The following is a 13,302-nucleotide window of genomic DNA, read 5'->3' as shown; positions in this document are numbered from 1 at the left end:
TAGTGGATCAATGCCTCTAAATGATCTGTTCAAGGATCCCTTTAGAACCCGCAAAACTCACTCTGATAGGGCACCGAAGCATGAAGGCGCTCATTTCACATCTAACTCACTTCCTGATTTGCCCTCTGGGAGAGAGATAGGGCTGCCGTTATAGGGATAATTTGTCCCAAAGCTTAATATCCAGCTAACCAACAGTGCTTAGACCAAAATGTCTTCATTCCAGGCAACCAATTACTGCCAAGGTGAGGGGGGGGAAAATGATGAATTTGTTTAAAAAGCTCAGTCTGTTTGCCCGACAAACTGGCGTTGTTTATGCTCGTTTGATCGAAGACATTTTCCTGCTTCTCAAATTTACTGAGCGTCGAGAAAACAAGATCTGATCATGTGCGGCAGCTGAATTTAAAATATGTGTTCGAGGGGGTACATCTGAAATTAAATAGATTGTAGCCGTGGTGGGCAATGATGTTAATGAGGAGCACCAGAAGAAGAAGCGTCCGCTGCAGACGTGTGCGCGTGCCCACAAAGAGACTACAATGTCCCACTAAAGGATGTTAAACAGCCATTCAACGTGAGATGGTTTACTGAAGATTGGCTCGATGTGGAACTTGTATTTCAAATGAGCGTGGTTTGGTAAAGATGCAAAAACAAAAAGATTATCAATTCTCTTGGGACATATTATTTATGAAGTGCTAGTAAATAAAACATCTGAAATATCAAATATTAAAAAAAAAACGATGTATTGTATTTTCTTACAGTAGGGTGCTGATATGAAAGCAAAGTTATTCATGAAACAAAGTTATGTATTTTAAGACAACGGTGAAACAAATACTATTTAGAGTACTAGATGATACATATTGATTGATCCGTTTCAGCTTCATAACTTTTGCTGATAGATACCATTCATTTAAAGTGAAGCTCTCATATTGTGGATTTTCCAGCATAGGAAACTAAAACTGTTTTACAAAGATAAATTGTGTGATAAGTAGCATATTCCTTTGTGCCCTGTTGTCCAAAGATGATTAAAAAACGTATCTAAGTCTTCATAACCTAGAAGTTATGAAGTCTTCATCTACCTTCACTAGATGAAAGTATGGATTCATTTTTCAAAGTTTAGTTTCTTTAGAACAAATGTGAGAGCCGCGGACAAGACGGGGAAGTCGTGAAGTTTGGAGAAACAGACCATTGTTGTTTTTTTAGTGTTCCAAGGGAACTTGTTGACAATAACAAAAATATACAATATCGGCAACTTTATCCTTTAAGAGAGACTGCTTCACTCCAGTGACTTCCAGATTGTAAACAGAAGTTCAGTTGCCATATGAGCAACGTTGGCATCAAAACATAAACATGAATAGAGCCTGTATAATGTAGGGGGGGGGGGGGGGGGGATGCAGCCATATGTTTTTAATGTACTCTGACTGCCTTGCAGAGAGTGTTGAAGCACCATCTTGTACTTCCATATGCTATCTGGTATTATTTACGAACTCTCTGACTCAGTGCCAGGAGAAGGAATGTAGCATGGGCAAATGCCGCAAAGTAATCCCCTTTACAATGTGCCGATACACTGATATTTCTTCTTCGGGAACCTCTGGCCTACTTCAGTTCATCGCGCCACCGTCAGTGATCTGCATGTGTACGGAACTAAGTGGGCTTTCACCAGCGACTCTATACGCTGCTTCGGGCGGTGGGATAATAATGTGTGCTCTCTACCATCACATGACCCACTTCTCTCGAGAAGGCTCATTCAAGCACTCGGACTGGAAAAAAAGAACATGTTCCAAACACGCTAATAACTCCCATGGAGCACAGCTCGGAAAGCTTTATTAGAATAACATAACTAGTAACTATGCAGGCTTTTGGGGAACCCCGAGGGATAATTATTGATTTTCTTTGGCCTCCTCGTGTTTGTTAAATAGTTGCAAACACCCTTCAGGATATTTTTTTGCGACAAACTACCACATGACTCAGGTGGTTTCAAGAGCCCCCTCTATCAGAAAGCGTGTGTTGAAGTGTCCTTGAGCAACGCGTGGCACCTCTGCTGTTCTGTAGCTCGCTCAACCTTGGATCTTCCTGTGGAGATGTACGGACAGAAACATCCCAACAGCGATCATACAATTTCATATAATTACGGTGCACAGCATGAGTGAACTCAGTGGACACTCACCGCAGTTTCCTTTATGCTGTGCAATCACACAGCAACTTAATATAGGTAGTAAATATTCATGGTATTGTAGAATATTAGTTTTTTTTTCTCAAAATAGATGTCTCACTCGATCTCATTTCTCCTCTGTAAACTATTGCTGAAGCCTCCTCACCCCTGCACGCTGATTCTGTGCGTCTTTTCCAGAGTTTGTGATTATTTTTATTCATGAAGAAATTCTAATTTCGTTGTTTCCTCTGTGTCTTGCAGGTTCTGGCACGGGGAGTACCGGGTGGCAGTGAACATTAATGACTATCTGGACATCTACTGTCCTTACTACGAGGGTCCTCCGTCCCACGGGCGCATGGAGCGCTACATCCTGTTCATGGTCAACCACGAGGGCTACACCTCCTGCCAGCACAGGATGCGCGGCTTCAAGCGCTGGGAGTGCAACCGTCCCAGCGGTCCTGACGGACCCCTGCGCTTCTCAGAGAAGTTCCAGCTCTTCACTCCCTTCTCCCTGGGCTTTGAGTTCAGGCCCGGACACGAGTACTACTACATCTGTGGGTTATCAGCGAGGCAGCGTGTGTTTCTGTGTGTGAGGTTGTGTGTGTGCAGGCAAACGGTATTTGTCCGTTTGCCGTGTGCATGCGAGCGCGCGAGCCTCTGTTTGCGTGTTAGTTGTTCAATACGCATTTGTAAACGATATCTAAATATGCAATCAACAGAAGCTGATTGAGAGCGTTCTCAAACATCGCCCGCACACCCACAGGGGCGCATAAATACACCTTCCATCTCTCACTCGCTCCCCCTACTCGTTCTCTCGCACTCTCTTTGTTTCTCGATGTGTCTGTCTGCTTCTGTCGACATAAGTGGTGTGCTCAGCAAAGTGGTAAAAATGTCACCAGGCGTATTTTGTAATCATTTTTATATTAGCTGTATTGAAGTTTCTCCTCACTCCAACAAGCGATGTATTGGTATCACAGATGGGCCTTATCCCCTGAGACTGTTTTTCTGAACAGAGTGTAAAAAGGTATCATTCCCTCATCGGGCATGGGACAAATAGTAGCTTCAAATTACCCTTAAACATTGTTTTCAGCTGCTAGGTGGGCCAGATTGGGAGGAGAGATTTACCGCATCCTGACTGTTTAGTGCGAGATCAGTCGGTAATCGCAGAAAAGCACATTAAATTGACTTTCAAAAGCTTCGCTGCTCGGCTTGTGACAAAACATTTGACTGTTTGAAACCACCGACCAAATGGGAGAATATGTTGAAAGAAGAAGAAGACGGTCATAATTCACACGATCACAAGAGGTCGCACGTCAGGAGAATGTGTGTCGTAACTTTTTGAACAAACAATTTATTCTGTCGAGCTGCCATGTGTGAAATGACTTTACAAAAAGGAATCCTTTTGTAATTATTCATTTCTCTTGTAACTTGATAACTTTGCTTTATAACCAATTAGCAAAGTCATCTCACTCGATCTCTAAGCTCTCTAAACGTCATACCAAACCTGAACTGTCATTCTATCAGAATTTGTCACGTAGACGAATGATTCTCCAGCAGCATTTCTGCCACGACGCAGCCCAGCACAGGTCTCTTTATTACCTCGCTGTGTTGCCGCTGCACAGCTGACCTTAACCTTTCCAGCGGGAGATTATGCATTCTCACCATGACCAATAATGGGATGAGCTTCCTCTGCCACCGCTTTCAGGTCGCCATGCAGCTGCGACACATTTTTTGATTTAGTTTCTTGGCCTTGGACAGAGATTCTGACCTTACAGGAATATTCTCATTCACACAACGGGCGGAGCGATCAGCCAAGGCAACAAAAAAAAACATTCCGTGATAGATATTGGCAGGTTTTAATTCAATTTGTTGTAGCATTACTGTGTTCGGATTGTATTTCTAATGCGGTAACACGATTTTGTGACATAGTGCAATCACTGAGAACCAATGTGCTGCACTACTGAATTAAAAGATAATGAGATTAAAGTAATGTTTCCTCCCACACTATTTGTTTTTAGAGTAAGTTGTAATAATGAGCACTAAGTATCTGCAAGTATTTCTTTGCCCCAGTCTGTTGTCTACACTGTCACAAAGACACAGCAGGCGAGAGTCAGAGAGCGAAAGAGGCGAAGATAACAGCCACCCGATGTCCTACTGCACTTTTCCCAGTCGGCACACGCACTCTCACACTCACACACACACACACACACACACACACACCAATCTCGTAGAGTACACAATCCCCTCAAGGGTCCCAGAAACACAATAGTATAGTCAGCAACTATACAACTCTATGGAGGGGCCCTGTCCATCCTGACATGAGACTGAAAACAAAAGAGTGTGTGTGTGTGTGTGTGTGTGTGTGTGTGTGTGTGTGTGTGTGTGTGTGTGTGTGTGTGTGTGCACATGTATTGTAGGGGGAGGGCTGGTTGTGGGGTCAGTTGTCAAGCGATTGTGAGTCCGTGAAAGGCCATGTCCATCATCTTGACTGACAACCACACACGTTTTTGTCTCGCATGGTTTCTCACATGCACATACAAACACACACACACACACACACGCACACACACACACACACACACACAGGTCAGTATTGATGTGAAACGAAGACATTTTGACATTTTTAACCACCCAGCCCTTCAGATGAGTGTGTGTGTGTGTGTGTGTGTGTGTCTCCTCGCCGTAAATACTCCACGAAGTAAAACACATCGATCTTTGATGGTGATCCGTGGCCAGACCTGTGTGAGTGTGCGCCGATGTGTGCACGTCGGTGTGTGTATTTGTCATGTGGTTGACATGTTGACAGGTCCACTCCACCCCTTACTTCTCCCAGCTGCCATCTGATGAGGTTGAGTGATTTTCAATGGGTTTTCAGGAGACGCCGGGCTGTGGATGTGCTGGGAAACGGAGGCGCTGGGAGAGCTGATAAGACTTTTGAAAAATGACAAAAGTGAACATTTTTTGGAGGGCAGGAAGAAAAGGAATTCGAGCCCTTTCACCCTGATATGTTGCCATTTGTCAGTGAAAACAGTGGGAAACCCGAAACAAAGACACACAACAGGAGAGATAGCTCGATACAAAGCTGGCGGGGGCTTAGGGGACAGCGCTGCGCTTCCTCTGGGCACTGTAAGGAGGGTAGATGGAGCATCTGAAGACATTTGAGGCAGTGAAAGTGGGCTACAGGGAAGGCATGAAAGGGTGAAGGGCAGAGAGGGAGGGAGGGAGGAGTTCTGGGCAGAAAATGAGGGAGGAGAGAGGGCATAGGAAGGGTCAGATTTATTTCCTGTGCGCTGTGGATCTTGATGATGGTCCTCTCCAGGGTCACTCTGCTCTGCAGACATCCTCAAGGGAGAAGGCCAATAGGTCTCCACGCAAACCTCTGGAAGCACCAGCGTGTGTGCACATTCTTTTGCTCGTATGTGTGTGTGTGTGTGTGTGTGTGTGCGAGGGGTCAGAGAGTTGGTCACCATCTCCTTTAAGGTCTTCAGTTCTATTTCACATCAGAGCGAGGTGGGACTAAAAACCCAGATTAAATTGAATTGAGTCTACTTTGAAGTTTGAGTCATAGTAACTTTTTAACATTTTTCTTGCCATTCAGCCAGTGCAGCACGGTGGCTCAGTGGTTAGCACTGTCGCCTCACGGCAAGAAGGACCTGCGTCTGTGGGGAATTTGAATGGATTTCCTTCCCCATTCCAAAGACATTCAAGTTAGGTCGATTGGAGAGCTGCTGTTTCCCTTAGGTGTGAATGTGAGTGCGACTGAATCCCAGTGTGCGGGCTGATCCCTCACAGACTTGTTTACATTGCCTGAAGTGCTCAGTATGTTTACGGGAGCTCATAAGCTTGGGAGCATGGGTTTAAGAGAACTTAAAAGGACATAATATAAGAAAGTCTCCAACGGCTTGAAGCAATAAATGTCATCAGGAAAGCTCGAGGCTGCATTAATGACTACATTAATGTCAAATTATAACAAATGAGAGAAGAAATTCTTTATAATCCCTACCCTTGATTTACCACCTCTGACATTTTTGTTTCAACCTAATTTATAGCATGTATGTGTTTTACTTTGCAGAACAAGAAGAAAGGTCGAGAAAAGTCTGCATAATAATGTATGAAAAATGAAACATTAAAGCCTGCAGACATCGTTTCTGACAAAAGCCATGCACCAGTGAATAAAGTCAGCAGAATAATCATGTCCACTGTATCTGTGATGAACTGAAGTATTGTCAACCCATAAATAGGTACGGTGACTTCAAATAATTGGGGTTAAATTGAGGCTTGGTGAAGGGTCCATGAAACGGCCACGTTCACAGTGTCAGTTTGTGGTAATTGGAATAATTTCAAATTAGTTTGAGAACAGGCGCCTCTAAATTAAAATACTAAAACAGGTGAATGCATTCAGCTGGGTTACCTAACGGATACGGCTGGTGTAGCGGTAGCCCTATATTTTCTTATTGTAAGCAAATCCCATGAAAAGACCAAAACCAGTGTGTTAGTCTGTCTATCAATACTTTCTGGCTGTACTCCCAAAATCTGATCTACATTCATTCCTCCTGAAAACATACATCTTTAAAAAAGGTCACAACTGCCATTGTTACAGTACTGTCTCCAGTCCAGTCCAACCACCACCTGATAATAAGCCTCATAGCACTCTGAGGCAGAACAACATTTAAAATAAATAAAACGTTTATTAAATGATCTCAATTACTTTATGATTTGAAACAGCAGCACAAATCGCTTCATCTCTCAACTAATCTCCTCTTTCAATCTTTTTACAGCGTCTCCTCACCCAAACCATGTGGGGCGAGCGTGTCTAAAGCTGAAGGTGTATGTCAGACCTCCAGGTAAGTCACGCTTTAACTACACACACACGCAAAGGTCCAGATTGGCTATCAAAGTAAAAATGAGTGGGGAGTAAGAGGTCTGATGGAATGCCCCGGCAACACTCTCTGCTCTGATTCACAGACCAGCCGGGCAACACTTTAACACCTTTACTCACGCACACATTCCGACACATTCACACATACAAGCTCACACAAGTGTGCGCAGGCACAAAGTGGCATACGCACTTCACATCAGATCAGATCACATCACACTGGGTGTGAGGGAGACCTTCTGTCCTTGTAGAAAGAGAACAGAGCAGGCTGAAAGTGCTCTCTAAAAATGTTACCGAGCCGCCACATCACTCTACTGGCTGGATCTGTTCATAAGAAACAAGAGAGCAATCTAATAATAAACCCATCGCATACTCGAGAAGTCTAATCTAATAATAGACACTTTGTATTTCTTAATAAAATTCCCATTAGGCCTCAGCCTTGTGGTAACTAATACCCAGTTTATTATACAGCATGCAACCTGATAAGAAATACTCTTTTGAAAATAGCTCCCTGATAGATCGGCGTATGGATGCAGCGCTCACACGAGTATGTGGTTGTGCCGGAAAGTAACTCAGCAGAGTGTCGACATACATGGGGAGCAGGTTACAGCGGCCATTACACTACCCTTGCGTTATCTTGAAGATCTACCTGTACGTATTTTCAAAGGCGGATTCTACCTCATGAGCTTCCCGGCTAAGCCTGACGAAAGAATCAAACCTGGGTAGTAACGCGTCTCCCTAGATAATGACACGGCTTTGAAGATCTTCGTACAAGGATGAGAGTCGGCCTTCGCAGCTTTTCCAGACTGAGATCATTCCATCTATCGCTAAGAGGGGGAAGGAAATTCTCTCCTCCATAATTACTGAAACAACATACGTTCTTTTATTCTGTCATTGCGGCGGCTCCTCGTTGATTTCTGCCTTTTTTGCTGCTCTTAAAGTAATCTGTCTGACATTGCAACTTCCATCTGATCTGTGAAATACTGTCACCAGAGTGAGCTGTGAGTGGTTGCACATGTGTGTGTGTGTGTGTGTCAGCTGCTCCAGATTCTGAGTCTCTGTGATTAAACTGTAATTAGGTTGGTTAAACCCCCTGCAGAGCTCAGTTGCTGTCGTCTTCTCCTCCTCCCTCTTTCCTCTCCTCATCCCTCGTCTTCTCCCTGCCTTTCCTTGGCTTTTGAATTGTGAGAGTTTTGTGGTTTGTCACTCACTTTCCACATTTTTCCCCTGGTGATAGCTCCGCTTGTCTACCCGTCTTCTTTCCATAAATCCTCTCCCTCCTTCATCCAGTTTGTTTCAGATTGTCTTGTCTTTGTGTCGGTCTGTGTGTGTCCCTCTCAGTGCAGATGTTTTGTCGCTTCTCTCTTCTTTCCGTTTCAGATGGGTCGGGATATGATTCACCAGAGCCCTTCCTGACTGATGGAGGTCCATGCTGGAAGCCAGGGTCCATGGTCCTGTTTGCTGTTCTGGCCTCACTGCTCCTGGGTCTCTTCTCCTGGCTGTGAACCCTCTCCCCGTCCTGGAGCTCCCACCCAGGGTCGCTGGGCTGGGCTGGCTGTCCCTCTAAATCCACCACTCCTTAGGGAAGCCCTCTGTCTCCGTCCCCTCCCCCCCCCCCCCCCCCCTTCCCCTTCTCTCCCACCTCCACCTCTATACGACCACCAACCACCCCCACTGCCAGCCCCCTCCATGGCCCAGCATCGGACACTGCTCCCCGTACTGGCTGAGAGGGTTGGGTCTTGAGCTGTCTGGGAAGCTGCGCTTCATCCCTGATGCAGCTGAAAAACACAGGGGAAATGTCTCTGCACTCATATCAGGGGGTCCTTTTGATTTGTCTATTGACTCTTGGCCACTGATGGGGTAGATGTAGCCGCGGCTATGATTAAACTTGTCGTTCCAGTGCAATTCCTATCATCCAATCACGGCAGGATGCATTAAGCGATAGGCCTGGATGCGCAAAAATTGGATTTTTCTCACATTGCTATCCCATCGTCAAACCAAGAATTGGAAGTGGCCAAGCTTGCATTGTAATTGGAATTCTATACTTCCTGGACCAGTTCCAACTGCAAGGAGAATGAGAGCAAACGTAGAGAAGGAGAGAAGAAAAGTGACCCGGCCGGTGCAGAAAGGAAAAGGAAAACAATGCGAACACAGATTTAAATAAATACGACCGTATCGGAAATGTAATGTTATATGTGTTGATATTTTCAGACACGGTGTAGATTCACAGCAATGTGATACAAAAATCCTACAGTTTGATTTTTGTTTTTTTTCTATGAGAAGCTAAGATACCACATTCTAATGACAAGTATAATCATCGGCTGTTTCAGCGGGAGGGTGGGGTGTGTGTAGGGGGGTGTTCTGGGTGGGTTGGGTGAGGTGTATATTTGCGGGTGGGATGTGTTCTGTCTTATTGGTGTTTCTAAACAAAGCATTTATCACAGCCTGGGCAGCACGGGCGTCTTCGGCACTGTCTAATGTCGACTGGGTCGGGTGACTTTTGGAACCGTGACTTTCTCATGTATGAATGTACCACTGGTCACCCACCTCTTTGTCTTTCTGTATTATTATGACTGTGGTCACTTACAGTACCTTCTCTAGGACTGGCAAGGTTGAACGGGTTCGGGGGGATTTGGAGGGATGGTGGGTGCCGGGGGCAGGAGGAGAGCGAAGCAAGGATGAACGGAGGACAGGTGACAAAAGGAGGCGACACTCAAGTTGCATGACCACTGTGAAACCTTCAGATCAATCTCGTTTGTAATGATGATATATTTTTTCATGGGGAAAACCAGAAACACCCTGCTACCGCTCTCTTGGTCTCCCTGAGACTTTTTTTTTTTTTTCAGACATCAAAAGGAAAAAAAAATCCAGCCTCTCTCCTCACACTGTTTCTCCTGTCTGGCTTTCGGTCGTTGATGGATGAGCTTGGGCCGGGAGATAAATGGACCCACAGGGTGAAACTGACTGGAAATCAGCCCTCAGAGCCCAGGCCAGATCACAATGGACATAAATACTGACTGAAACTGGTCCTGGGTCTGAGAGTTAAACCAATAAGGGAAGCGCATAGACTGTGGCAAATGAGGCGAGGTGTGTCTGTGGGGTAGCATCACAAAAACACACATGCGCATGCACACACACACACACACACACATATACATGCACAGTCTTTGATAACGGGACGGTTCCTCTGAGATTTTGGGAGTATTCGTGGACGTGACTATAAAGGGAACAGCGCAAAGAGAGAGGGAGCCCAGGAAGGAGAGAGTTTGTGTGTATCATGGGACCGAGTCTTCTTTAATGTTGGGATGTGAACTGAATGAGTAAGCACTGTGAACACACACATACATACACACATGACGACCAGTGTACAGATACACACACACACACACGTACAGACATATGTAGAAAAGCACATGCAGATCTAGACATTTACAAAAACATGGCATGCACATACACACATGTACAAAGACACACACACACACACACAAGAAAACACAAACAAGGGGAAGCACTTCCTTCCCTGTTTCATCTTATTTTTGTAGCATTTAAAATCACTGTTAATTACGCCTGTGTGGGATGCAGTGATGGGGTATAGCCTGTGGAAGATTTAAAATACGTGTTTTCTCTTCTTCTATTCCACTGATGCTGTCCTTCTATCGTTCTTCTTCTCTGGTTTGTGATCCATGGTTGGTAGTGGTAGGATGCCTCCAGGTCTGAGCGTCATGTATGAGTTCGTCTCCTTTTCTGTTTGTGGTATTTTTTTGTGGGAGCTGACCTCAGTCATTAAAGTCAGTCAGTCAAAAGTAAACACAGAAGTCAGATCAAGGAGAGAAACACAAATAAAGATTGTCTTTTTGTCCACTTGAAAAACTAAATGAGTGGAATTTCTTCAGTGGAAATGTGAATTAATTTTCATTAGATGTTTTTTTTCCCCCCCAAAGGACAGATGATTGTATTCATGTATTAAACTGCACCTGGGTCTTCATTTTGCCAGGTCTAGCTTCCTCTGACGTCAACGTCTTGGGACGGTGAGCGTTGAGCTCTGCCAGTCAAAGCATGAAATTATTCAGATGAAATCACCCACTCCAATCTTCAGCTGTTTCTCCAATCTTCAGCTGTTTCTCCAATCTTCAGCTGTTTCTCCAATCTTCAGCTGTTTCTCCCTCAGCGATGTGACAGCTAATCTGAACTGCTGACAACATGGAGACTGAATAGCTTGATAGCCTTTCCTCCCTTGTTTCCATCAGATTCACAGCAGTGTGGTCTTCCAGTGATGGAAAGCAACCAAGTGCATTTACTCAAGTACTGTACTTATGTACAATTTTCATGTACATGTACTTTACTTGAGTGTTTTCATGGTCTGCTACTTTATACTTCTGCACCACTACATATTGTGCTTTTTACTCCAATCCACCATGTTATAACGATAGTTACTTTCATATTTAAAAAGAAAAACACGGAATCAAAGTCATAATATCACCAAAAAAAGAGTTTATGCTTTGACAGTTGATGTATAGATAATACACCCTTATCTTATGCAGTAGTTCAATGGCCCCTAACTGGAGAAATGGTGCCGTTTTTCTTGATTCCTAAAATTTGCATGACAGTATGAAAATGTGCATTCATTTGTTGTTGTTTTCTGCCGATTTGGGGAAATTTGGTTAAAACGTCTCACACGGTTTTATTTAAATGAATGGTTGAGGCCTGAAGTAGTTTGTTGTCTAACATTTCATTAAAAAAAACAAAGATTAGAAAAAAAGCCCCGAAAATGCATGCATATTTTTGCAGGAGAACTTTCTTTTTTTTGTATTTTTTATGTCAAAATCATTTAACAACCTCTCAAATTTACTCACGACCCTTTGGAGGGGGCCCGACCCCTAGTTTGGGAAGCACTGGACTGTACATAAAGTGGTTAAAACTAGTTCCACCAGCTTCAACAGTAAAATGCTACTTACACATTGATCACACATTGTATTAACAACCTATTAATGTGATGTATAATGACAGACCACTCAAAGGACATTTTCCTACAGAACATGTCCTAGAACAAGACATGGAACCATTTCATGCCGGTGATGCCTGAAGGATAAATATCTAAAAAAGAATCTGAAATGTTTCCTCTAATCTTTGAGCTCAGCGGGTTTTCTCTAGATCGGACATGAATAGACAGATGGACAATAGACACTTCCTCCCCATCGGGGCTTGTATGGGCCAGTGCTAGCTTGAAACATTTATCAGTCTTGTTTTAAAAGCGTTATTTGAAACTACTGACTGCCTCTTTTTGCAGCGTGGTGCAAAAAGAATATTAACAAAAAAAGTTGTTTTTAGGGAAAACTGCAGGTATATAAATAATAGATGAGCCTTTGCGTGCCGTGTTTGGCCCTCCTGTGCAAAGCGGGCTAATGGCTATCGATGTCTCTAGTTTCCATTAAATTGCCTCATATGAGAGCTCAGTTCAAATGGAGAAGGAGTAGATTCCAGTGAAAAGGAGACAAGGGAATTGAATTATCTCTGAATATTGAAACGCACACTTGGTCAGCCAATTCTTTGTCCTGACAAGTGTACCAGGTACCAGCGGAATTCGCCTAATGTAAAATTAAGCCCGATCAAGCAGGGCCTCGAAACATTCCCATGTCTCAATCCTTGTGAGAGGAAAGATGAATGTGTGATGGAACAGAGCCAGAATTGAACAGATGTGCTCCTTGAAATCATGAGAAACTAGTGATCTGGGCTTTGTCACTGGCACACACATACTTATATATCCCCCTGTATTCCCTTCTCGATCGTATTAATCACTTGGTTATTTCAGCTATTTTCATTGGCTGGCGTACATGTGGGAGAATAATTGGCAAGAATAAATTTGGCCTATATGATGTTGGTTTTGGCAACAACCAAAAAGAAAAGCCAGGAAATACAGATGGCGACCCCTCTCCATTCTTTTCCTCTCTTCATCTCTTCTTCTGTTGATTTCACGCTCTCACAGGCTCACTATAGGCTGATCTATTCTCCTCTCTCCCCTGTACTATTATCTCCTCGTATTCAACTAACAGGCATGATTTAGGAATTATGGAATTAGGGCAGCGCTCCCATCTCTGTTAATGAGGAACGGCATGATGAAAGAGCTTGATCCTGAACGTGCCATCTGTAGTCACTATTACACATTCACTTATTCTATCTCTCCGCTCACTACTTTCTCTTCTTCCTCTTCCTTTCATCTTCTCCCTCTCTCACACTCAATGTCAAACACACTCACATTATACCTTAGATGTAATTACAGAGG

The 13,302-nt window shown here is 43.9% G+C and overlaps 1 protein-coding gene across 1 annotated transcript in view; it reads left to right on the top strand.

The window, feature by feature from the left end:
• efna2a (ephrin-A2a) overlaps positions 1-8,527 on the top strand; it is a gene marked incomplete at its 3' end in the record, with an annotated part of 62,955 nt that extends 54,428 nt beyond the window's left edge. The window contains exons 2-4 of the mRNA XM_079287344.1: positions 2,408-2,700; positions 6,925-6,990; positions 8,403-8,527. Coding sequence (XP_079143470.1) covers positions 2,408-2,700; positions 6,925-6,990; positions 8,403-8,527 — 484 coding nt within the window. The remainder of the gene's footprint in view (positions 1-2,407; positions 2,701-6,924; positions 6,991-8,402) is intronic.
• Positions 8,528-13,302: the final 4,775 nt, after the last annotated feature.

Source organism: Melanostigma gelatinosum (genome assembly GCF_949748355.1).
Source record: "Melanostigma gelatinosum genome assembly, chromosome: 16".
Classification (NCBI taxonomy): domain Eukaryota; kingdom Metazoa; phylum Chordata; class Actinopteri; order Perciformes; family Zoarcidae; genus Melanostigma; species Melanostigma gelatinosum.
This window is presented reverse-complemented; position numbering and strand designations above follow the sequence as displayed.